Source organism: Musca domestica, unplaced genomic scaffold, assembly GCF_030504385.1.
Source record: "Musca domestica strain aabys unplaced genomic scaffold, Musca_domestica.polishedcontigs.V.1.1 7, whole genome shotgun sequence".
In the NCBI taxonomy this organism is placed as follows: Eukaryota; Metazoa; Arthropoda; class Insecta; order Diptera; family Muscidae; genus Musca; species Musca domestica.
In genome coordinates, this window is record NW_026712383.1 from 6,960,192 (window position 1) to 6,986,676 (window position 26,485).

The 26,485-nt window shown below is 37.3% G+C and overlaps 1 protein-coding gene across 2 annotated transcripts; it reads right to left on the reverse strand.

Annotated features, from left to right (window-relative positions):
* Positions 1-520: 520 nt before the first annotated feature.
* LOC101892110 (importin subunit alpha) lies at positions 521-26,079 on the reverse strand. Of its 2 annotated transcripts, none has more exons than XM_011294848.3 (6): positions 26,061-26,079; positions 25,504-25,603; positions 25,114-25,427; positions 20,490-21,066; positions 6,566-6,713; positions 521-1,475 (listed from the first exon to the last, which is right to left on the reverse strand). In XM_011294848.3, exons 2-6 carry the CDS (start codon positions 25,561-25,563, stop codon positions 1,006-1,008), a joined length of 1,569 nt encoding a protein of 522 aa, XP_011293150.1. In that variant the 5' UTR covers positions 25,564-25,603; positions 26,061-26,079; the 3' UTR covers positions 521-1,005. The 2 variants fall into 2 exon arrangements, with proteins under 2 accessions (XP_011293150.1, XP_005185058.1); XM_005185001.4 differs by lacking the exon at positions 26,061-26,079 and adding an exon at positions 25,820-26,050.
* Positions 26,080-26,485: the final 406 nt, after the last annotated feature.

Consider the following 26,485-nt stretch of genomic DNA (forward strand, 5'->3'; position numbering starts at 1 on the left):
TGATTTTATGCAGATCGTCAAAAGGAACTGTGGGCCTATCTCGTTTCCTTTGGCCTCCTACAAACAAATGCACCCTGACCACCTTTTGGTGCAGAGTGTAAAGATTCGTAAATGTCTGGGGTTTATTCCAACCATCCTCTGACAATGATTTAAAAACGTCATTTAAAAAGTTCTAATCGAGAACACAAATTTAAAATTTCATTGTAACAGAAAACACTGCAGCAGGCCGGCCATATGGCGGAATAAATGAATCGTTTCGAAATGTGTACTAAACGATAAGGTCAATATTGTCATAAAAGTTAGATGCTATAGACTAAATTCTCTAGAAATAGCCTAAGTCAAATTGGTAAACAAAATGATGTAAACATTGCGATATGTGGCACAATGTGTTGACGTTAAAAATAAATTTCAGGAGGCTCGTACAAAAATAAGCAGAAATTATTTACCTGCTTAATTTACAAAACAATTTACTCAAAATAAAGAGGAGACGATTTCTTCATCTCGTAAATAAACAAGCAGCTTTTGAAATATAATGTAAACAGATTTTTTTATTAAATAAAATTTTTTAAATTCTTAAATAGAAAATTGGAAAATATGTTATCAGGCTTAACAAATAGACTAACAGAGTTCGGGGAGCATGGCATGCAGAATGTATAAAAAAATTGATTTGATAATACAAATATTTCTATATGACATACATAATGATTGAATGGATGAGCGTTTAATGCTTAAGTATAAAATAAAACAAGGGTTAAAATGCATTTAAAAAAATGGTAATGATGAGTAATTAGAGAGAGGGAAAGAGGAGAGGGTGAGTCCATCTAGGAAAAGACACTTTCCTTGGAAAACTACAAATGTTGTCTGAGTAACACATTCAAAGTCTAAACAAACAAAAGAAGCTCAACTTCCTTTGCCTTTTGTTGTTTTGGGAATTGTTTTAATGTCTCTACCCCTCCCTCCGTTCCCTCCATATTTCAGTACAAGCAAATAATCATATGGTTTTCATTAGAATGTAAAACCACCCTCAGGTGCTTTCGATTGGGCGGCATTGAATTCCAGCGCACCATTAACTTCCTGGGGTGCCAATTCCGATTCAGCACCATCACCATTGCTAAAGTAGGCATCAATGATGGCATAGGCTTTCTTGTAGACTTCTTCATTTTCGTGTTGCTGCAAATTTTCCAATTTATCAAGGCCGCCCATCTCTTCGACCATCAGGCAGAGATTCTCGGTGCCACCCAATTTCTCAGCCAAAGCAAAGAGATTCGATAGACCTGTTAGCACCACCTTAATGGTACGGGGATCCTTGGCGTCAAGTAAATCACAGAATGGTTTTAAAATTTGATATTTCTCAATTAAGTCGATTATCTGTTCGGGTGTGCCACTGGTTGTTGTGTTTGTAACGGCCCAAGCGGCTTCTTTTTGTGACTTGAAATCGCCCTTCTCCAAGACTTTACGTATTTGAGCGAAAATCTCTGTAAAGAAAATAGGAAGACGGAAAAACAATTCACATTAAAAATCAGATTGAAAATCTCAAGCAAAACTAAAATTGTCTTAGTCTACCAAAAACAACCCCCCTCCTCCAGCTCGCTGTCGTCTTTCATTGATAAAGTTCTTTCTACAATTCAAGGAATTTTATGTGTGCCAGGGTAGTGTGTGTGTGGAAATGACAAGTAAATATAAACCTCATACCAAGAATTCCAATTTACACCCAAAATCAGTTAAGACTTGTTTTCTGGTTTGGATAAGAAGAAAAGGCATTTGTGCTTCGAGTAGTCTCTTTGTGTTTTGTAATTATTAAAAGGTATTTTTTCTAAGAGAAAGGATAATATGGAATATAAAATCTAACCAAAAGCAATTCAATGTGGAAACAGAAGCCTTTCAGAGTAAATTCAATTAAGGACTAGATTTTTCATATGTACTGGCTATCTTATAAAAAAAGGAAAAAAAATAGAAGTGAAATGCGGTTAAATTCGGTGGATTAAGCTATTAATTTGCAGCCATTACAAATTGAAAAGCTGCAAAAGCCTTAAAAAATCTCAGGGAAATATTTTTTTTAGAAAAGCAACAGCCCTATTTCATCGTCTATGTGGTAAACAACTCAGGACCTACCCGCCAGCTTAGCAACAACAAATTAGTGTTTTTTCTGATATAAGAACAGTATTGTTCAAAATTCTTTTGATCAAGATAAACCCTATCTTTTTCAGTAGCTACAGGTCTAAATAACATCTGCAAAGTTGAAAAATTATCATTCCTTTTGTACCACTCTGTCAGTGTAGACCCAGTTTCACCCACCAAATGATACTTTGGATTACTTCCGCCATGCTATCGAAACAGATACTGCGACGAAAGCATGCAGTTATGCTGGTCTCATGAGAATGTCCCATGTTGTGGTTTCGCTATTCTAAAAGGTTTCGCTATTTATCCTAAATCGCTTTGTATGAAATCAACAGTGGCTACTGGTCCGCAATCCAAATGGTACTGATTAGCACCGGGAGAACTTTGTTTCAATTTTCCATTTCACGGATTGGTTCTGCTAATCTACTTCTTCCTCTAAATCAAAATTTAAAAAATTGGCTCTCTTAATAGGCTTTATCATGTGGGTGCCTAGCGACAGGCAAGATTCTATCTGAGCCCAACGCTTTGCCATAGCGTTTCGAATGATATTGGCAATATCATCCATCGCAAACTGTGGAAGTACATCCTCGGCGGACAGAGATCTAATATGACGTACTACTATTCGATTCGCCTTATAACTATCTGGGTGCTCGACAAATTGACGGTTAAAAAACCCCAAATCTCTTGGGATCATACGTCGTTAAGCATAATTAAAACCTTTAATCCTTTTTTCAACAAACAGGTATTTATCGAGCTGCTGCAGTTTTGATGATATCTCGGGAAATACTTTCTGCTACGGGAACATTAGAAGGGTTGGGCAGTTCTCTGAAGCGACAGTTGGTGACCTCTCTAAATTCAGGCCAGTGAGCCTTCCCACGGTCAAAGAAAATACGACGTTCAGAAGTTATTAAATGGCGCTATATGTTTATAAAGACGATTAATTGGAGATGTTCTGATCCAAGAGATCCAAATCACGTCATTTGTCAGACCAGAAGCGAAATTCTTGCATTCGATATCGAAAAAATTGGATTCTTGATTGAAATGAACATTTTGTTAGGAGCAACTAAATTTTACATATTAGGTAAGATTACAGGATAGCTGTACATCACTCGGAGACCGTTGGTTCATTGGATGAATTAGTAGTGATAGGAAAGATATAAATCGAGAAAGAAAGAATGAAAGAAGGGACAGGAAAGGAGTAGTAATATCAAGGTTTGCCCAGCCATAATATGCTTTTAGCAAACCACCCCTGTGGGATGATGGGATCTCAGTTTGAGAAAAAAGGTAAATTCTCTACCTCCCTCTTATGTATCGTGCTACATAGCATAGGACATCAGCACCGCGATCATTAGATCAGGTCTAATACATAGAAGGAAGAGGCTCTTTTTCTCGAAATTACACACAAGTGCCACATTCAATGGGAGCCTCGTTCTGACTGATCTCAATCGGGTTAAGCTTCTAGGTCCAGTCTCAAAAAGGGACGCCACCAGTACGGGTTGGGCCTACAACGATACTGAAGTTAGTTGAGTAGGATTGGTTGGGCAGCGAAATAGGCGCAGCGTGTCACTTGGACCTATGCCATAAGCTGGGCAGATGTTCTGCACATCGCTGCCACTTAAGGCCCAATAGGAATTGAGGCGGCTCCACCATCCGGATCTTAATTAAGCCAAAACTACTACTACTAAAAATGGACGAACACGAATATGTATTTGCTGGGTTGACGACCCCTGGTCAAAGGTTTGTTCCTTCGAGTCAATCCCGTACATAGAACCGGCCGATATGAGATTGATCGACTTTTGTAGTCGCTGGTCCTGTTATGCTATTGCAAAGTTCTCTTATTTCGGCTGCCTTCTTCATTATAAGAAACTCCGCCTGTTCCGCCCGCTTCAACTGCCATTAAATTTATAGGAGCGTTTAATGATTAGATTTGGGTAAAAACCTTCTGTGTATAAGGCCAGACCGTCTAGAGGAGTTTCACCACCACACACTAGGTCAAATGACCACTTTTTCTGTGCGAAATTAATTACAACTAAAATATTGTACTATTTCAAAATAAAATGAAGGCAAGCGTTAAAGAAAGTGTAAAATCAGTAAATTAAACAAAAAATACATGATTTAGCATACATAAACCAGACTTTTCCGCCAATTTTTTAAATAGTCCTAGTGATAAATGTAGGTGCTCGAGTGGTTTTAGAATACATTGTGCAATCATTTTTGATTTTTGACATTAGTTATTAACCGATTTTTTCTACCACAACTGCATTTTAAAATACCAGCAGTCATCTCCCCCTCCTCCTTAAAATTAGTCACATAATCACCATCTTGAGTAAGTAATGAGAAAAGTACTATAATTTCAGTTTCTTAATCTACTTTCGCGGCGTAATGCATTATATTGGTCCTTTGTAAAATTATTTTCCAAAAAAAAGCTAATGTCTCATCTGCACAAAATAAAATTGGCTTTGTATTGGTTTCAGCACATATCTTTCTTATTCTTGAGGGCCTAGTTGGGCATGCTAAACTTTCTTTTAGAACGATGTTGCTGCTGCACGTACTAGTAAGTTTGTTTCGTTGTTTATTGAGTTTGAAAGCTCGAATGCTTCTTTTATTTTTCCATATTCACTTTTGTTGCAAAATTGAGCTTTTGGGTGACCAACAACCGAAGAACTGACTTTTGCAGTTTGCTTTTTAATTTCGAAATTAATTTTATCCGTAAGCCAAACACAGTTTTCCAATCTAAATTTGTCAGCATTCTTCCCAATATTTTTCCATATTTTTCGTATTTTGATGTTAAAGATTTGCAGAACAAACGCGTTTTTTCTTTCCAGAATTTCATTGAATCTTCGAAAATATCGTCAGCACCAATTTTGTTCACGACTAAGTTGACAACAGCTTGCTAAGCTTGTCCTTTTGCGAACATTCATGCAGTCAAACTTCAAACAACTCTCATTTTGTTATAGCATGGTAACCTAGAAAAAACGATTTTTCTTGAAAAGCGCTAAAAGGCGCGGTTTATAGTAAAGTAGAATCAATTAACTACATCTTAATTGAATCATTTCTATTTACTTTTTGTCTGCCGAAATTCGCCGAAATTTGTAAACCTTACATGAACTCGTAACTTAAAATCACTCAAACAAATTTGAGGTTATGTAAATAAGTCAGCATTTATTTTTGTAAATAAACGAAATCTACACTTTTTAATACCTGGGACATAAGTACTCACTAATAATTTTGTCTTCCATTTCAAAATTTCCGTCATTTATTTCAACTGGATGAAACACAAGCATTTGAAACTTTAGAAAATAATAGGCTGCGCAAACAGTCTTTCAATAACGTGTTACATGTGTAACTTTGATTGATTGCTGTCAAGCGGTGTTTGACATTTTACAAAAACAAAGTGAAGTTTATGTTATTTTGGACTATTCCCTACATGGTGGCATCAATGATCAGTGTAAAATCGCCCTTACGAAATTCGACTTTCGCACAGAAAAAGTGGTCATTTGACCTAGTGTGCACCAGTCCAAGCTTCTCTTTCCAGTATCGTTACGTCAGTAATATTGAAGACGAAAAAGGTGGGCATGTGCCCACTAATTTTATCGCCTTCACCTAAGTTATTCTCACTTGTAGGTATGTCCAGGATTCGTGTTAAATCCCAGAATATTAGACTAGAATCCCAGTTATTTCTTCCAATGTCAATTCCTTCAAACTTAAATCCGCATACACAAATTAATTTCGATGGAATTTGAATTTATATCGAAAGCGGGAACTGTGACTCTCTCCTCTTATTCGGATGATGAGTTGAGTAATCAATCAATAACGCTGATATTCTCTGACCACAAACCTTTGACCTCCCTCCACTCCACTTTTTGGTGAATTGTTACTGCTTTGATATTTTTCTAGAATGAAAATCCGCTGTTTAATTCTGACTTAAGAGTGTGTTCATGTTATTGTAATTTTCTGGCATACTTTTGAATAAATATGATTCCACACACTCAGTATTCACCTTGTGACTTGTACCAAACTATCTTTCTGTGCATGATTGATGTTTTTCGAATTACGTTTGATTATTATTACTATTATTGTTATTTGAATTACTTTTATTTTTAAGACATAGCATATATAACAAATATTCTACAAAGGGAGAAAGGTTGTAGACATTTTTAAATCCCGTACCTTATTTCACATTTAAAATTTATTTATTTTAAAGTAACTTTATAACCACTAGAAAAACACTGCAACATAAAAAAATCGTTTCGCAAAAAAAAAAACAGAATCCCTGCCTTTTCTTTACGATAAATCCAAACCTCTAATCTTCTCTGCATAGTTTGATATTCTTACAAACCCAAAATGCTAGAATGGCTGCTTTTAAATTGACAGAAAACCGACACCAACCACCACCTAACAAAAATACAGGTGATAGATGGGCATAAAATGCAAAACCACTACTTACCCGCATCAATAACAGCTTGAATTTGTTTTTGATTTCCGGCTGTTATGTTACTGATAGTCCAGGCGGCTTCTTTGACAATGTTATTTTTGGAATGTTGCAATAAAAGACCCAACTTAGGTAAACCGCCAGCAGCAATTACAGCATCAGTCTGCAATAAACAGAAGAGGACGAGAAAAAAAATGAAAACAAGGAAAAAGGAAACGGAATTAAAAAAAGAGAAAATTAAAAGATAAGCATGGCCATAGGAAGACAGAAAAAATATTTATTGGGGATGTCGTCGTCGTTGTAGTTTTTGGTTGGTTTGACAACTAGCAGCAAGCAGCCAAGCATTGCAGAAAAGGAAAAGGCAAACCATTTCCATAAAATTTTCATTTCTATTTACTATTTGAGTTATAAACTTAAGCAACAAGGAAAAAAAAGAACTAAAATGGCAAAAGAAAATTATTTTGCTAGGCTTTTTTGAGGGCTAAGGGAAGGTAAGGGGAACTGCAAGAAAAACATCATCATACCGAAAAACTACCATCAGTTTACCAAGGGTAATAGCAAAACAGTTGAAATAAAAAGTGCCAAGTAATTTAAACAAATTGAAGTGGCTGGGCTCCCTTCTGCTAGGCTTTCTAAATGCTGCATGGACCATAAGGCAGGCAATCATACCGACAGACAGACAGACAGACAGACAGACAGCCAAACAGACCGACCGACCTCAGCTGTAGATTCAGCAAGAAAGGATGACAAAAAAGACATCCTCCTACCAAATGGAATGTTAAACAAGCAAAGAAAGGTAACACAAATGACTGAGCTTTTACACAAAGAATTTCATTAGCATTTGAAAATTTATGCCAAAACCTGTTAAGGTGACAATGAAGAGGCTCGGTTCTGACTCGACTGCTGCCGCTGCTTTTTGGTTGATTGTGCGAAAAGTGTAATATGCAAATAACTTCTATTTCCATCTGGTTGCCACTACTGCTACAACTGCCACCGTGAGGTGATAGTGTGCCTTGAAAATCATCGTTATCACGCCTTTCAACGCATACATTTTGTTATTTCGCATTTCATTTTTATTTCTTGGCCTTCCTTCTTTTTGCATACCACCCAACAGCAGCGGATCGAATTGAATGAATATAAAAGGGAAAAATTCATGACGACAACTGTCATAAGAAGTTTTAAGTAAAAGGTCTGAATGTTGATTTTGAAATTGAATGAAAAATGGGAGGCTGGCTGACTGACTGACTAACTACAGACTGACTGGGCAAGTACATGGCTGATGGAAAGGCCCAAAAATAAACTGTAAAGGAGAATAAAAGATGAAATGTATTTCAAAATTAGAAATGCAATCTTGAGCGGCAATACTTTTATACATTTTTATATAAAATTTAAATTTCATAGTGGGTGATTAATGAGGTCAGGGAATGATATTTGAACCTTAAGGAAACAGATGGTAACAGTTAGACGTTAGTTACCAACCCAGTTCCTATAGACATCAAAGGTAAGTGTATCAGTTACCACAAAGAAACCCCATATACACTACATTATAACTGTGAATCATGAAATGTACATAACTTCCTCATACATAAAAGAAGTAGGGAATGTCCATTCAAGGTTTGTAACGATTGTAGCGTCTCACGGCAGAAATCTGTAAAATAAAATGATACATCTATGCTTACTGACATATCGGGTATCTTTGATGGTCCGCATATTGTAATAATTAGACGGCTCCGAAAGCACTGAAGTTCTATACCAACAAATCTACTCAGGCTATAGATTGCAGATACGATCTGCCAATGCACAAATCCATTATTTTTTGTGTCTTAGACTTCATAATATAATTACAACGGGAATGTGAGTCTCGTAACATAACCATCGAACCCTCGGGAAAATTACCCGATCATGTCGTTTACTCCATTCACCCCATAGGCTTTTGAACTTATGTGAGTCTAGCCTTCTGTATAAATATTAGAATCAACAAACATTGTTGTTGGTATAAAAGACAGAAAAAAACGTTGTCATGCCCTGAGAGTAGACGTTTAGTAGGGAGACATTTGTCCGTTTTTAGCAGGCAATAATGGCCCTGGTACTAGGGACCAACATCAGTTATGGTATTTTATCTTAGGTATTGGCCAGAGGGGATCAGCGTTGACAGATCAGATCGATTGCTCCACATTCTGCATTGACAAGATGACAGATTCCCTTCGGCGAAGTGTCAAACGCTCCTGACGTTCGGGTAGCGAAAGCTTTTTCAATAAAGCAGTGCTGGTTTATCGGTTGGTACAGGTGTATATGAGAGGAAAAAGTGGTAGGAAAAGTATCTGGCGAAAGTCCTAAACCTGTCGTTAGCCACCCACATCGGCCCCGAAACCTGAAAATTAGGCTATTAGGCTTAGGATGCGAGCAACCGTTTCAACCCTACTGGTCCCAGAGTCATAGAGCTGACAATGGAGGTTAACCGGTGGGTAAAGGGCATGAGAGAAAAAATTGTGGCCAGACCATTTGAAGTTTTACAACAATGGAACCGATATGAGAAAGCTGTGAGTAACGGTTAAATTGCTTTCGATCCCTGGGAAAATGACGTTCGGGTAGCGAAAGATTTTTCAATAAAGCTGTGCTGGTTTATAGGTTGGTACAAAAGTATATGAGAGAAAAAATTGGCAGGAGTAAAGTATCTGGCGAAAATCCTCAACCTGATCCTAATCCTGGTGCTAGCCACCCATATCGTTCCCGAAACAAAAAATGGACCGGGTGGTACTGCTAGTAAAATCAGGCAAGTATTTCAGACAGCAAAGAAGAGTCATACAGGCCGATGGTTTCGCTTTTGTCGCCAGTTGCAAAGACTCTTAGGGCTTTACTCCTCCTCATCATCGACGAAGCTATCTAGTTGCCGACCATTAACATGGGTTACCTTGTCAACATAGTATCACAACCACATTGCACACCATATCCACACATATTAGTGGAGGAATAAACAAAAACAAGCCGTGCCATAGAACAGTGCTAGTTATCCTTAATATATCTAGGCATTTGATTCCGTCAACCATGCCACGCTACCTTTCTCAACCTTTTCGGAACACCGCGCCCCTCAGACGGCTTTGTTGTTGATGACAAGTCCGAACAACTGTCTCAACGAAGCATGCCGCCTTTATGTCAACTCCCAAAAATTTTGCCATATGGACTGTTGAAAAGAAGATGCAGCTGAATGTTCAGGATGATGTACATTTAACTTCACAATGTCCTAACTTGCACTATCCGTCAAATAAGCCACAGCTACATGCGATAAATTGAAAAGTAGGAAACTGGTCCTGAAAGCGCTAGCACGGCAGCACTTGGGTTACAGACATAGTGACCCTCTTGTCCTCTTATAACGTGATAGGTCGCGGTCTGTGGTTAGATATGTGTACCAGTGTAGTCCGCAATGTCAGACCTGCCTTTTCATGATATAGGTGGACCAAGGTTCTTCCCTTACGAAGGTTTTTTCGGCAAATCCTGTCATCTCTCATTATATGGTGGGCAGAAACAGGTGTGTCAGGAGGGACTTAGACGATCTAGAGGGGGCTCAAAGAGAGCATTTGGTTTAAGAGAATACATGGATTCACGGACGGACTGACATGCATAAATCGAATTCATAAAATGATCCTCAAAAGTAACTATGGGTCTATCTCGCTTCCTTCTTCATGTTACAAACAAATGCACAAAGACATAATACCATTGCCACTATGTGGTGTATGGTATACAAAAGGAGGAGCTTTCTACTAATCCTGCGACCCAAAACCAAAGCAGTATCACCCTGCTAATACAAAACAGATGCCATCGGAAGACCTGCGAGTGTGCAGCGGTTTTTGACCTTTCTAATCCCAATGGTCTTATCGGAGGGGATCAGTGGCTGCTGAAAGACTGGAAAGTCCGTGTAGTGCACCATGGGGATTAACCTGGCTACAATCTCATCCGTAGCTTGCTTAAACTAATCCTAGCCTGGCCAATCCGCACGTTACTCTGTTTAATCTCATGCGAGAGGAAGATGTATCCAATTGTTATGTCGATCAGCAACTTATGGTCCTTTTGTCTAAAGAACTCGTTGGAATTAGCGTGAGATTACCTCTTTTTGTTATTACTACAGGTTATGGTCTTGGCTCCTTTTAAATTTTTCTGAGATTTTATGCGGAATGGTGGCTTCTGTGTGATTCACGCCTCCTCTAATAAAGTTCAAGGGGATCGTCATGCTCGCTCAAAACGCAGAATATTGGTCTGAGTTAATTAATTAATTTACAAACCAGCTACGGATAATTCTGAAGAGGCCTTTGCTTGGACGATGAGCTTTGATTTGGAAGACAGTAAGCTCGGAGCTTTGTACATAAACATGCATCATTGCAAGACAATTATTGATGAACTCCCGCTAATCTAGGCTTTATAGGCGGCGCCATATTTCAATATAGTCTATGGACTTACAAAAAAATATACAATTTTCGCCACCTTCAATGGAAACAAGATGAGAATTGGAATAGCCTCCCGCTGTTCCCGGATGAGGAATCAAATATGCTAGGTGTACGAAACGGCCTTTCCTGCAACCATCAAAGGAAGCCATTGGCATCTTTAAATAACTCACTCCCACCTTGTTTACCTTACGACGACCGTGTGCAAATAAAATCACTAATTGAAATTTATGTGTCAACCATTTATAATGAAATCTTCATTCGTTACTCGCTCTCTCTCTCAAATAAAATATTTTACAACGGCTATTTGTTTAAACTTTTACACTTGTTAACCCCGCATATTCTTATCCTTGCATATCCTTGCATAAAATATACATACATAATTATTCATTCAAACGATGAAGCTATCTTAACGTAAATGTATGCAAGGCATATTGTTGGAAAGCAGCATGCCAGCCAACCAGCCAATGATGGAAATGAGGTTTTCGCAAAATCTTCCCCCTTTTTTTGCTTTTATTTGGCAAAACAAATACAAACTTTATTTAACTATTGTCCCTTTTTCCTGGTGTTCGTGTGCATTGGCACACTAGCATCGTCATCATAAGGAGGCGAATGAACGGTCGCGTCCCCACCAACAAAAAAAGAAAAAGAAATTGCCTGTAATTTTGCCAAGCCTACAACAAACAATACCCAACCAAAAGAACGTACCATGAACGACGACGACAAACGTCAAGCCGCCATTAATTTGCAATGCAAATTTCACGGCATTCCTTTTCCCGTCGTCGTCTTCGACGTCGTTGGTCCTTTCGTTTCCGCAACCCCTTTGCAATAACAAAGGCGTGTGGTGTTGGGTAAAGTAAAAGAACTATCGCTTCACGAGAATACCCTTATACAGCTACTGGAAACGAAACGTTGTAACCAACACATGCCACACGTATTTTGTCGCCATTAAAGTAAGTGTTAATGCACTAAGTGCTTCTACGGAGTGGGGATGCTGTTTCATTTTTTTGCTGTTGTAACACTTTTAACGTGTCTCGTTTATAAAAAAGGAGGGCGATAATGATAATTCCAGAAGTTTTTGTATTTAAAAGGAATTTTTACCAAGTTGCATGTTTTATGTAAGTGTTATTATATTTCCTGAAAAATTGCTGATCCGGGGCTGTCGTGTGAGAAATTTGGTTAGACTCTAGATCACTACTCCAACGCCATTTTCTACCTATCTAGACTATGACGGATGAATAGGAAAACCGTTATGGGAAATAACTACATGTATTCAAAATTAAATTGAATACCGTCAAAATTGTTTTTCGATTTTCAGAGTCTGTTGAAAAATTAACTCTTTAGACTTATGACATTTATATCACATTCAGGTATTTTTACCTTAATTATGGAGAACTATTTTTGGTGGGGGAAAGATCCGGTTGCCCGCATATTGACCCGAAACTTTAAATACTAACATCGAACATCCGGTTCTATCGAATTTGTGCAACATACAAAAACTTATGGTAATACCTATCCGAGAAATTGTCATATGGGGCAATTATTTTATCATCTCTCGATAGCATAACCTATTCACCGTAACTTTTTAATAGCTCCAACATTATTTTTAAGCAAGTAGAAAAACATTAAGTTCAGTCGTGCCGAACTTTAAATACCCCGATTAGCTTAAGAAAACATTTTTTTATATAAAAGTATTTGCATTCAAATATATTTTGCTCTAAACTGCAATTTTAAAATAAGAACAAATTGGATGGGGCCATACCATAATGGGAGCCTACCTACATTGAAAAAATTGAATCATCAAAATACTAAATATACAGGGTGAGATGAAAAAACTGCAACCAACTTCAGACTGTTGTCATTTCTAAGTCACTCGTCCGACAGCTGTTAAAATTATTCCAGTGACAGATCATTATATTGTTTACAAGCGTACAAAAGCATTTTGGTGAGAATTTTCCAGAAAAGTTATTCGTGATGGGATTCAAGCGTGATTGTGTGATTTCTTTATCTGTGATTGGAAAACCACAAGTGGCAAGTCGTTAGAACACTCCAGCATTTAAATGTGAATAAATCTGTTGCGCCTCGTATCATCGCTCGTTGCCGTGATACTGGTAGAGTAGCCTCACGTCAAGGAAGTGGACGGAAGAAAAGAAGGACGGAAGCTCGGGGTAAAGCCATTGAAATTGCAAAAATGCAAGAACTTACACCGCAACAGAAAGAAAATAGACTCAAAAGAGGTAAAGAGTTGTTTCGCTTGGCCGAAAGTGGTGAACTGTCGAATTTGGTTTTCTCCGATGAGAAAACATTCTTTGTCCAGCAGTTTGTAAACGAACAATATGATCGTGTTTACTTGCCAAAGGGGTTAGCTGAAAATGTGCCCCTTTCAATTGGCCACCAGATGGTGTGGGCCGCCATAACAGGCGATGATCGCTCTCCGCTCGTATTAATCGACCGTTGCATCAGAATTAATGTCGAATATTATCGTGAAAATATTCAGGATGGTGTATTAAAGTCTTGGGCACGCAAACATTTTTGCCGCAGTCCTTGGACATTCCAACAGGACTCAGCACCATCGCACGCACCATGGTTACAACAGAAAACAAGGTTAGCACTAAGAAATACCAAAGTGTCGATCACCTCAAGCAAGCGCCTCGCCGGGAATGGGCTAAAATACAGCAGAGCAACATTCGGGCAGCGTGAAATGGTTTCATTGGCCGTTTGAAGGCCATAATTCGTGCAAAAGGTGACCAATTCGAAAAAATCTAAACTTATTCAAAAGAATGATGATATTTCCGACATTTTGATTTGCTTTCATTCAATAAGATTAAAAAAAAGGAATCAATTTTGGCGTTTGACTTTGTTGCATGTTTTTTTATCTCACCCGGAATTGTACAGTTATATGCGCGTTACAGGAAAACCTTTTCGGTAACCTTGAGATCTTGTAAAATCCATTTTTCTGCCAAAATACAGTGTAATGATGTTAAAATTGAACTGGCCGAAAAAATGTTTTCCGATTGGGAAATATTCACAATTCCTCTTTTAACAAAACTAAAAATGTATTTTATTTTATACAAAATAGTATAGTGTTTTTTATTTAGGGTATTGACAAATTGTTTGGACTTGTATTAATTCTATTAAACATAAACCTCTTAAGAATGACACTGGTGTTCCTTAGATGAAAAATGCGTAATTTAAAAATCATAAATTTGTCCCCATTCGAATTACGAGAAGGAATTACAGCAGCTTCAACAGAATTTCGCAAATTGGGTAAACCATGAATATCCAACAACTTTCAATGCCAATGGGGCGCACGAGGAGAATGTAGCCTCCAACATTTCTAAAACACGCTATACGAATGTACGCCCTTATAATTCATTCCTTTAACAGGGGCAATAATGGTTTTAGAATTTCTATTCTTTCCCTCCCGTAAAACAACATTTCTATCTTGCTCGACATCAACATGGTTTCAGGCGGACTTTCGACAATTTCTTTCATTTTTCTTTGTGTTAAAAGATGAAAAGTAGAAATAGAGTTCTAAAGCATTAGCTAGCACTAATTAGGCCAAAAATAAAGATACATCGAGAGTAACAAACAAGGCTTTCGATCGCTGTCTTAAATCATGCACACGTCTCAAAATAATGCTCTTAAAGGTAGCGCAATATTTTGTTGGCTAGACAGTTCCTTACATGCAATAAAGCGAAGGCGTTAAAAAAATGTCATGTAGTCATGTAAAAGGATTATCTTGGGTTTTGACCGGAACCATGAAGCCACGCAAATTTTACGTCCTCGCACGCACATGGATTCAAAAACAATATTTTGCTGTTTGTTTTCTCTCCGACGTCTGACTAAATTTGTCAATGAAATCCGCATTAATGTAAAGACAAGAAGATTAAAAAGTATTCACGGCAAGGTGCGAATTTAGGTTTTTTCACCCAAAAGTTTTGGTCCGTTCCACCCGTTAAATATTATCTGATGACCATCTAAAATGGTAGGTTTTAACCCCATGTTAGCCCTCAACATTTTATCACTTGTTTATGTATAAGTTTGGATTTACATATCCCAAATTAAATTAGATCTAATATAAATGCAAAGTTAGAAGAGAACTTAAGAATGATTTGAATATGCACAGTTTGAACATTTTACACGAGTTAATATTATTATAGTTTTGACCTTTTGCGACCTTTGGAAAAAAAATTCCATTTTTCATATTAAACCTTAAAATATATTTGAAATAATATTGCAACATATAGAGGTCCCCTTTCTTTTTTCCTTCCACCCTCTTCCCCGCAACACATCAACATCAAATCCCGTTTGCTATTACACACACACGCACGGACAAATCAGAAAACTATTTCGAGTTTTCCACTCATTTACACTCCTAGAGCAGACTCTTGCTCTATTTGGAGCGATTCTGATCCCACACTAATTTTGGAGTGACTGAGAACAGTTCCCACTCAAAACAAGAGTGTAGAGTAGACTCCGTAAAAAATTCCGACTCTTCGAGCATGTTGCTGCTTTTTTGACCGATTCTGCTCTAATCTAATTTCTCAAACAGGAGTGACGACTCGGAAGAGTTCTCACACAAAACAAGAGTAAAGAGTAGACTTCGTAAAAAACTCCCACTGTTCGAGCAAGTTTCACTCTCTAGTGAAAATTAGCAAATCTGTGTTCTGATAAGCAATGCTGTTAACAATGTAGCCCCTTACAACAAACATCAAATTTTTCAATGTTGTTCTTTATAAGAGAATGAGAGATGTTCTAACTTTCGGCCCAGCATCCAATTGTGTGAACGTGAACAGATTGGAAACCAATTACGTAACCGATGTACCATTTGGGTCTTTTGTCATTTAAATTCATGATGAACCAGTGGCATTTTCCCATTGTTGCTAAATTCAGTTTACCGATTTAGCCATAATTATCACAGTTATGGCCCGACTTCTTACATACGGTTGATCATGAAGACGAAACACCTGCACGTTCATCAATATTTCTGAGAGTACGATCCTAGCTTCAATATATATTACCATGTTCGATCATGGTCGTTGACCTTTTAATCCTTGAAACTCCATACTTCTATGATAAGCACGCCACACTTTAATAATTGGTCCATGTTTCATTTTTTCTTTGACTTATGGCCTTAAACTTTCCCAAAACCTCTGTTGCCTACCTTCTCATATTTTTTTATTTCAGGTTTGGGCAGTATCATGCCCAAGTATAGTTTGCTTATTATTTGGCTCTTGAATACCACTTGAATATTCTACCCCGCCAAGTGTACATTTAAAGGTGTTGTAAACGTAATAACCTGCTTAATATTCTCATATCCTCAATGGAAAATGGAAATTCAATATAAAATGACAGAAGAAGAAAATGAAACAGATGGACGAGAGTAGACGGAATGATAGATATGTAAAAATATTTCAACAATGAAATGATACAGAATATTCAAAAGATTAGTAAAATAAAGAGAATGTAGAATATATTACTTAACGTAAAGTGTAAAAAAAGCTAAAAAAAAAAATAAATCTAATTTAACTTTGTACAGGGTGAGGTAAAAAACCAACCAACTTCAGACTGCTGTCATTTCCATCCACTCGTCCGACATCTGTTAAATTATTCTAGTGACAGCACGTATTGTTTACAAGCGTGAGATTTTTCCAGAAAGAAAGTTATTTGTGTTGGAATTCAAGCGTGATAGTGTGATTGCTGGGAATAGACTCAACCCGATGGATGACGACATCGACATGGATCTAATCGATCTCGATAAATAAAACTATCGATGTCGTCACAAAACTAAAAACGGCACTCTTCTTCTTGAAGTTAGAAAAGTGGATCGCCAGATCAAAAAATTGTAATTTTTTATAAATAAAAAAGTTGACCGACTGAGTCATTTTGAAACTTGTACAGTGATTTCTTTATGTTTGGCTGGAAAACAACCAGTTGATATCGTTAGAGCACTCCAGCATTTATATGTGAATAAATCTTCTGTGTCTCGCACCATCGCTCGTTACCGTGATACTGGTAGCGTAGCCCGACGTCAAGGAAGTGGACGGAAGAAAATAACATCAGCAGAAGTGGTTCAAAAAGTAAAGAAGCGACTTGATCGAAATCTGCGTCGCAGTGGCCGAAAAATGGCTCGTGAGCTGAACTATTCCGCAAATATTGAAATATGAGCTCGGGGTTAAGCCATTGAAATTCCAAAAAGTGCAAGAACTTACGCCGCAATAGAAAGACAATAGACTGAAAAGAGCTAAAGAGTTGCTTCGCTTGTCCAAAAGTGGTAAACTGCCGAATTTGGTTTTCTCCAATGTGAAAACATTAGTTTTCCAGCAGTTTGTAAACAAACAAAATGATCGTGTTTGCTTGCCAAAGAGGTCAGCTAAAAATGTGTACCTTTGGTTGGACACCAGAACTCAAGCGCCGGCCATGGCGATGGTGTGGGCCGCCATAACAGCCGATGGTCGCTCTCCGCTTGTATTAATCGACCGTGGAGTCAGAATAAATACTGAATACTATCGCGAAAATATTCTGGAGGGTGTATTAAAGCCTTGGCCACGCAAACATTTTGGCCGCAGACCTTGGACATTCCAACAGAACTCAGAACCATCGCACTCAGCACACGCAACCCAAGAATGGTTATAAAATTAGGTTTCCCGCTTCATTTCAAGCGCACAATAGCCACCAAAATCTCCGGATACCAATCCGTTGGACTATTGTGTTTGGAATTTTTGGAAATCAAAGTTGGCACTAAAAAATACCTAAGTGTCGATCACCTCAAGCAAGAGCTTCGCCGGGAATGGGCCAAAATACCGCAGAACAACATTCGGGCAGCGTGTGACTGTTTCATTGGCTGTTTTAAGGCCATAATTCGTGCAAAGGTGACCAATTCGAACAAGTCTAAATTTATTCTAAAATTTGATGCTATCCGATATTTTTTGCTTTCATTTAATTAAATTTAAAAAAAATGTAAAATTTATGGCGTTTAACTTTATGGCAGTTTTTTATCTCACCCTGTATATAATTGGACTCCTAAAAGTATGCTTCCATTAACTGTTATCTTGAGTGATTATGTCGTTATCTATTTTCACAAACTGCCTTAAACCTATTAGGTATGATTTTCTTTATTTTTAGTTTGGAATTACAAAGAGGCAGTAAACTACCAAAAAAAATGATCCCTTTGGAGGAGATAAATGCGGGTGGAAGAATATTAAATGAATTGTAATTCTTCTTCTTCTTCCATCCGGTCACTTCCTTAAAGACATTGATATGGTTGTGTGCGTTTTCAAATAAAACACTTGATATTTTAAAGGAAATGCAGCTTTTCTCAAAGTCCTCTTTTGGTAATTAGGAGACTCTTAAGAAATAATAGATTATGCGGTAGTGTTGAAGCCAGCAGCATATGTTTTAAGCGCCTGCATCTTCTTTATCAGCTTCATCTGTAGCACATGTAGTTAGTCTGTTGTAGTATATATTGCGCAAAGTGCGCTTTTAACGCCTTCATCCTCTTCATCACACAAGATGATTAAAACGTTGAGCACAAAAGTAGTGCAACAAACCCAAACACGCAAACACACTCACACACAGACCGGAAAAGAATATCAAAATCCCAAGAATATGACAACGTCGTCACCAAAGTCACACAGCTCAACTGAACTAGCAGAACAGCAAGCAATAAGGCGAAAAAGCAAAACTTTACGAAAAGTGAAACTATGCAAAATTTATGTGATTTCAAAATTCAATATACTTCTCTCTTCGTATATAGGCAAACATACGAAACATTTTTATGTAATTTGTTTGTGTGTCTGTGTGTATTTCAACGTATACCCAAAGACATATCGAAAAAGTTTTCTAATATAAAGCTTGCTCGCCTGTCTTGTTGAGCTAAAAAGAGTTTTGCAAAGAATTCAGATTCAGCAAGAGGCAGGCAAGCACCACTACACTTCAACGATGACGAAAAATATTCAAGGAAAAATATTTTCCAAAAAGAATTAATGTTTAAAAATAACAAAAGTTTAAAGTGAGCAAATATTTTTCAATATTAAAAACGGAAAACAAGAGATCAGCATTTTTAAGGCATAGTTTTATGCAAAGCGGGAAATACAACAAGAATGGCTGCAGGATTAAGCAGAAATTCCGACAAATTAAGGAAGAAATAATGCAAATTTCTTCATTATAAGGAATAAAAAAAACCAAATTCTATTATTAACACAAGTTATTTCAAATTTACAAGGGTGCCGGCTTAAGCCCTTCTTACGAGAAATGGAATTTATTATTATTCACATCATGCAAACGTACTTTTATCAAATATTCTCAATAATGGAGGAATACAGGGTGACATGAAAAAAACTGCGACTAGCTTCAGACTGCTCTCATTTCCATGCCACTCCTCCGACAACTGTTAAAATTAATTCAGTGACAGTCCATTATATTGTTTACAAGCGTACAAAAGCATTTCAGTGCGAATTCTCCCGAAAAAAAAGTTATTTGTGGTGGAATTCAAGCGCTATAGTGTGATTTCTTTATATTTGGCTGCAAAACCACAAGTGGCTATCGTTAGAGCACTTCAGCATTTAAATGTGAATAAATCTTTTGTGCCTCGTATCATCGCTCGTTACCGCAATACTGGTAGTGGAGCCCGACGTCAAGGAAGTGTACGAAAGAAAACAGCCACATCAGCAGAAATGGCTCGTGAGCTAAACATATCGCAATATTCCATATAGCAAATATTGAAAAATGAGCTCGCGGTAAAGCCATTGAAATTCCAAAAAGTGCAAGCACTTACAACGCAACAGAAAGAAAATAGACTCAAAAGAGCTAAAGAGTTGCTTCGCTTGGCGGAAAGTAGTGAACTGCCGAATTTGGTTTTCTCCGATGAAAAAACATTCGTTGTCCAGCAGTTTGCTTGTCAAAGAGGTTAGCTGAAAATGTGCACCTTAGGCTGGCAACCAGAACTCAAGCGCCGGCCATGGTGATGGTGTGGGCCGTCATAACAGCCGATGGTCGCTTTCCGCTCGTATTAATCGTGCATCAGAATAAATGCCGAATATTATCACATTTTGGCCGCAGACCTTGGAAATTCCAAGAGGACTCAGCACCATCGCACACAGCACGGGTCATCCTGGAATGGTTACAAAATGAGGTTCCTCGCTTCATTTCCAGCTCACAATGGCCACCAAAACCTCCGGATACCAATCCGATGGACTATTGTGTCTGGCGTATTTTGGAAAGCAAGGTTGGCGCTTAAAAATACCAAATTGTCGATCACCTCACCGTTTGAAGCCCATAATTCGTGCCAAAGGTGACCAATTCGAACAAATCTAAACTTATTCTAAGATTTGAGTCTATTTCCGAAAATTTTTTTCTTTCATTCAATAAAAATAAAAAAAGAATTAAATTATGGCATTTTACTTTGTTGCAGTTTTTTTATCTCACCCTGTATATACTTAAAATGCTTATTTTTCAAAATATTTTAAAAAATTATTTTAAAATTTAATTCCACCACTCACCTGTTGATCCGTTCCAGTAACAATATTTCCCACACTACGCAATGCCGGCACAATAATGGCCGGTTCATCGGTACCCAAGAGAGCGACCAAACGTGGCACCGCACCCGTATCGACAACAGCTTGAATTTTATGATTTTCATCGTCGGTCACATACGACAATGCCCAACAGGCATCAGCCAACACTTGAATATCTGTGCCACACAACAATTGCGACAACACCGGCAATAAACGTTTGATTTCCTCAAATGGTGGTGAAGGATTTTTGTTGCGACATAAATTCGACATTAACCAAACATTATTACGTAAAAATGAAATTGGTATATCTTTGCGTAAATCGACCATATTTAAAACGCCATCAATGCATTTATGGTGTATGACAATATCACGGGCAGCAGCACCATCACCGGCAATATTACCCAATGCCCAGACGGCTTGTTCGGCCAAATTGATATTTTCTGATTGGAGGAGGGCAATAAAATGTGGCACAGCATTATTTTCAATAACGCAACGGGTTTGTTCCGACGTGCCCGATGCAATGTTGGTAAGGGCCCAGGCTGCTTCGAATTGTAACAGAGGACTGGAAAATGAAAGAAAAATATATGAACAAATGTGAATATTTAAGAATTGATGACTATAAAATAAATGGAAACAAGTTGGTCAAGTCTAAATCTTATACACGATGCAATCAGCCATCAGATATTAAAGAATTCATCTCAATTGTAAAGAGAGCGAATTTTGAAGGGAGAGGGAATTTTGAGGAAGCTAGGATCGAGCTGAAATTTGCTTCACATGTAAGTATTTTTAACCTGATTTTGGCGCACAATATCGGGGTTATAACGAACCGATATCTATTTATTTATATAAAAGAGTAGTGAAATAACGGACTGACGGAGAATCAATACCCAGGAGAAATGGTTAAAGCTGGAATCTTGAAATTTTCTACGAAGGTCAGTCTTGGCTGATAAGGCTGAGTTTTTGGAATTTCGAACTTAATGGATTTCTATATTTCTGAAATTCGGAAAGAGAGTCACTGCAGAATATATATTCTAAAAAGTTACTAAACTACTAAAATGGTATCTAAAAACTTGAAATTTGGTTTGAGAATCAAGGTTGGAAAAGTAAGTTTGATATATGAAGGTGGTTTTGGAAATGTGTGCTAAGTGTGCGAATTGTACTCAATGTTACTGAATGGTTTAGGGTGAACGAATGAATCTGGAGTTTTGATAGTTTGCATTTAAGACTGTGTTGGTATTTGATATTGACATTGGAAAGTGTATTATGACCAAATGGTATTATATTTGGTACTGGATGAAGGGATACAGATATAATTATGAAATTTGATATTTAGATAGTTGCGGTAGTTGGAAATGCGTCATATATTTGTATGAAAATTACTAAATAGTACAAAATTTGGTATTGGTTGAAGAGATAGAGCTGGAATCCTGATACTTGATATAGATGTCACTGTCGGTGTCTGTGGTATAGGGGTGATTTTGAAAATGCTTCCTATATTTGAACGAAAAGTACTAAATGGTACTAAATTTAGAATTGGATGAAAGAATAGAGCTGGAATCCTTAAAGATGATACTGAGGTCTCTGGTGGTATCCGGAATTGAGATATGGAGGTGGTTTTGTAAATATGTGCTATAATTACACGAAAGGCACTAAATGGTACTAATATTGGATCACTGTTGGTGTGTAGAATGAAGAGATATAAATTGTTTTGGATATGCATAATAAATGTCACTAAATTAAGTATTGGGTGAAAATATATAGAACTGAAACTCTGCAATTTGAGGTCACTGTTAGTTTCTAGTGTTAAAACGTGCCTGAGGTACCAGGTATAGTCGACCGAAGTATTCCATTTTCATGCTTCATCTAATGCAGATAAAAGTATTGGTATGGACAAAAATACAAGAAAATGTTCAATTTAATGCGAAATCATAAATTTCACATTGCTCAGGTTTCTGGGTGAGTGAAATATTTAGATATAGTAAGTCGTAAAGAATCACTCGCAAGTTATGACAGATAGAAGTATTGAAAATTGTGACTCCCATTTGTGGGTGAGGTACCAGAAGGGGTTCGCAGACATCTAGCATCTTCACAACAGAACTTATATTAGAAAAAAAATGTTTGTATGTGTAAAATTTGAAAAGAGTTGGATGTTTATTTCGCTTTCTTTGAGCCTATTGTTTTACAAAATCTTGAACCCTACGTGGGGCAGGTAGCAAAAAAAATGGCACGATCTCCACGATCTTTATAACAGATCTTGTGCTGATATAAATATTGAGACGTATCAAGTGTGTAATGGAATCGGATGTAATTTCGCTTTTTATGATGAAGCTCATAAATATTCAAAATGTTGAGCCTTTGTGGGAGAGGTATCAGAAGGAGTGCACCGATATATCCCATCTTCACAACAGATCTTGTCTTAGTAGAAATAATGGGATTTGGGAAATATAAAGAGAACCTGATGCATATTTCGGATTTTATAAACGTTTTGGTTATTCAAAACTTTGACCCTTTGTGGGGGAGGTGCCATAAGGAAAGGTCCGATGACCACTGTTTTTTTTTTTTTTTTTTAACAGATCCTGCGTTGATGGATATATACAGATGTGTAAAGTCTAAGTGGAATCAGGTGTTAATTTCGCGTTTTATGAGCTTAATGGATATTCAAAATTTCGACCTTTTGTGGGGGAGGTACAGAAGGAGTGGACCGACGCCAGGCCTTGGCTTAAAAAAATTATTGGGATGTGGGAAATTTAAAGACAATCGGCCTCTTACATCACAGTTTATAAGAGTTGTAATTATTCAAAATTTTGACTCTTCGTGGGTGAGGAACTTAATGGAGTGAACCGATATTGTCCATTATCGCACCTGACCTAGCACACCCGCTAATATTAGGATTTTCAAAGTTGCAAAAAAAATCGGATTATCGTTTCTGTTTCTGTGCCATTAATTTTTTTTGAAAATTTCGATCTTTTGTGGTGGAGGTACCAGAAGGAGTGGACCGATATATTCCATTTTAGCACCAGACCTTGAGTTAATAAAAATATTTTATAAGAGTTGTAATTATTCAAAATTTTGACCGTTTGTGGGGGAGGTATTTGATGGAGTGGACCGATATCGTCCATTTTCGCTACTGATCTAGCACTGATACAAATATTAGGATTTGCCAAATCGGATAATCCTTTCTCTTCCTGTGCAGTAAAATGATTTGATTAAAAATATCGACATTTTATGGGGGAGGTACCAGTGGGAGTGGACCGATTTTGCCAATCTCCGAACTCGACCTAAGTTTGGCAATAATATTACAATGTACCAAATTTGGACCAAATCGGATACTCCCTTCAAATTATCGTGCGCATCAGCCAGACGGACGGACGGACATTGTTAGATAGACTCCAAATGTCCTGAAACGGATTTGGTGTAAAGAGACCCAGGTTCTAAAACCGTTTTGCCCGTAACAAATGATATATACGCTCTCTAGCCATATGGCTGAGGGTATAAAAATTGTATCAAACTGAACCAATTGTGCATTTTGAGTACTAAAAAGCCTTACACGGACTGTTGGAACAAATCTAAAATTTTAAGGTGGAAATTCGCTGACAAATTAGCGGGCACTTGATAGTACACAATATGAGTACTATATGAATAAAAAAAGGGCATAAGATTTTAACAGTTCGGGAGTTATGCAGAAAAATCTACCAGAAATTTTTGAAAAACAGCAAAAAAATCAGTAATTGTGCCATTATGGGGTAATAAGAACTACATATCACATATATCAGAAAAAAAAATATCCAGCTCCGGTAGAAGGTCGGCTACATAATAAGAGCCATAAAGTTTGTCTCTATGACTAATATCTTAGGAACTAAAGAGATATTAACACATATGGCACTAAGGCAAGAGTGTAGAATATAATTTGGTACTTAGTTTTTTTTTTACCCCATAACTCTCCTATTTGACTCTATCATATGGAAATTTCTTGGATTGGTATTTAAATAATCTTTCATTTGATGAATATTGTATCCTATGTAACGGATATTATCTAGTTTAGTATCCGAACTATCGGATCAAATATTTGGGTAACCTGGTTTTGGCTCCACAAAAAAATATCTCCCAGAATCAGGGTAAAAATAGCAACATGTGATAAAATGAACGTGCTTCTTTTTTCAACGTACTCCATTTTTAAACAATAGTTTTAATACAATCTGTGTGTGTGCGGTGTATTTTACTAGAGCATTGATCTCACATGTCCGTGGAGTTGCGACAGCAAAACTGCCTTTTTCATTTATTGTATGATTCACACGTTTCAAACCTATGTGGTAATGACTTCCCCTGTCATAAATTAGTCAAATAACTACCAAATTAACACTATCTTGCCTACCACCAGCACTAGTAGTGCAAACAGGCAAAGATGATATGTAGGATATTTCAATGTTTCTGATAATTTCAAATAAATGACTTATTTTCAGTTTGAAACAAACTCGGATTGATTTTTAAAGAATGCACTTAGATGAGTCCTACAACTCTTTCCCATTCTGGAAGTTTCCATAAGAGAATTACCTTATTTAAATGCAAATTATAATTATGTTTTTATCAAATATCTCAAATTTATACTTACTTTTCAAAATTTTGCAGGAAACGTATACAAATAGGCACAATACCATGACCAATCATCAGATCAATTGGTGGATTTCGTTCTCGGGACAACATTTTACGGGCAGCTTGCATACCAGCAAATTGTCTCTCTGGATCAGTGCTTTGCATGGCGGCAACAATTTCATCCACTGTCATTTGAACCGGCGATTGGCCATTTGATTCTTTGAGAGGTGAGGTGATGTCTTCTTCATTGATGTTACGACGTTTAAACATTTGATCCTCCTTTTTGGATTTACGCAACTCCACCGTAACCTCATGACGACGCAAACGTGATTCCTGCAAAGCAAACACAAGACGAAAAATATTTGGATTAGAACCAGGCATCAACAAGAAACATGCTAGGCACACTTACATTGGTGTTGATGGAGTTGCTTTTGTAAGCACCCTGTCTGGAAGCTTCGGCTTTGCTCATGTTTAAGCTGTATGTTAAATTAAGTTGGGTGGGAAAATTGCTGTAAAAATTAACAAAAGGATATTAAAGGACAACTCGCAAAAAAATTGTTCATCTAAATTTGCCAACATAACCTCACATTTCCCTTCCCAAGGAACACAAAGGAAGAAAATGGAGATCATTGTGTTTGTTGTTGTTCTTTCCCCCATGCCATATCAGGAAAATGGTGGCATCACACTTTTTGCACACTTAACAAAAGGGCTCACGGCTTACTTACACTTTAACAAGCAATGATTGCTTTTCGGCAAAATTATTTAAATAATTTCGTTTGTTGTTTTCCCTTTAAATTGATTTATTTTTCTTTGCTAAACGTTCAGCTTTTAAGTACACAATCGCTAGAAAATAAATAAAAATCAAACTTCACTCAATCTCCGTTCCGATCTTTCCTTTTCTCGCTTAGCAAAATCAATGGCAGTGCGTGCGTGCGAGTGATTTTTTACCGTTTAATTTTGAATTACCTTTTTTGCACCCTTTTGCTGCATTTGCTGTTTATCGAGTTATCGAACCTGTTGATCGTGGTGGTGTTGTTGTTGTTGCTGCTTTGTTTGAATTGAAAAGGCGGCAAATAGAGTTGCCAAGATAATGATCGACTTGTTAAAATGTGGTGATTAGTGATCACGTAACGTAAGATCGCTGTGTATACCATTATGTGGTGCGGTGGGAACTCTATTAACATTTTGGGAAAGTAGCGATGCCATGTTTACATTAAAATAATTTACGGTGAACACTGATATAGCATGATTTATTTGGTGTATGCATGGTAGAATACAGGTAGTCACATCGACACAGCTGCTGGGGCAATGAACTGTCAAACCGATTTCGAATTGGAATTTTTGAATAAAAAAATATCTAAATTTGTTAAAATCTGCATCGTTAGGAAACC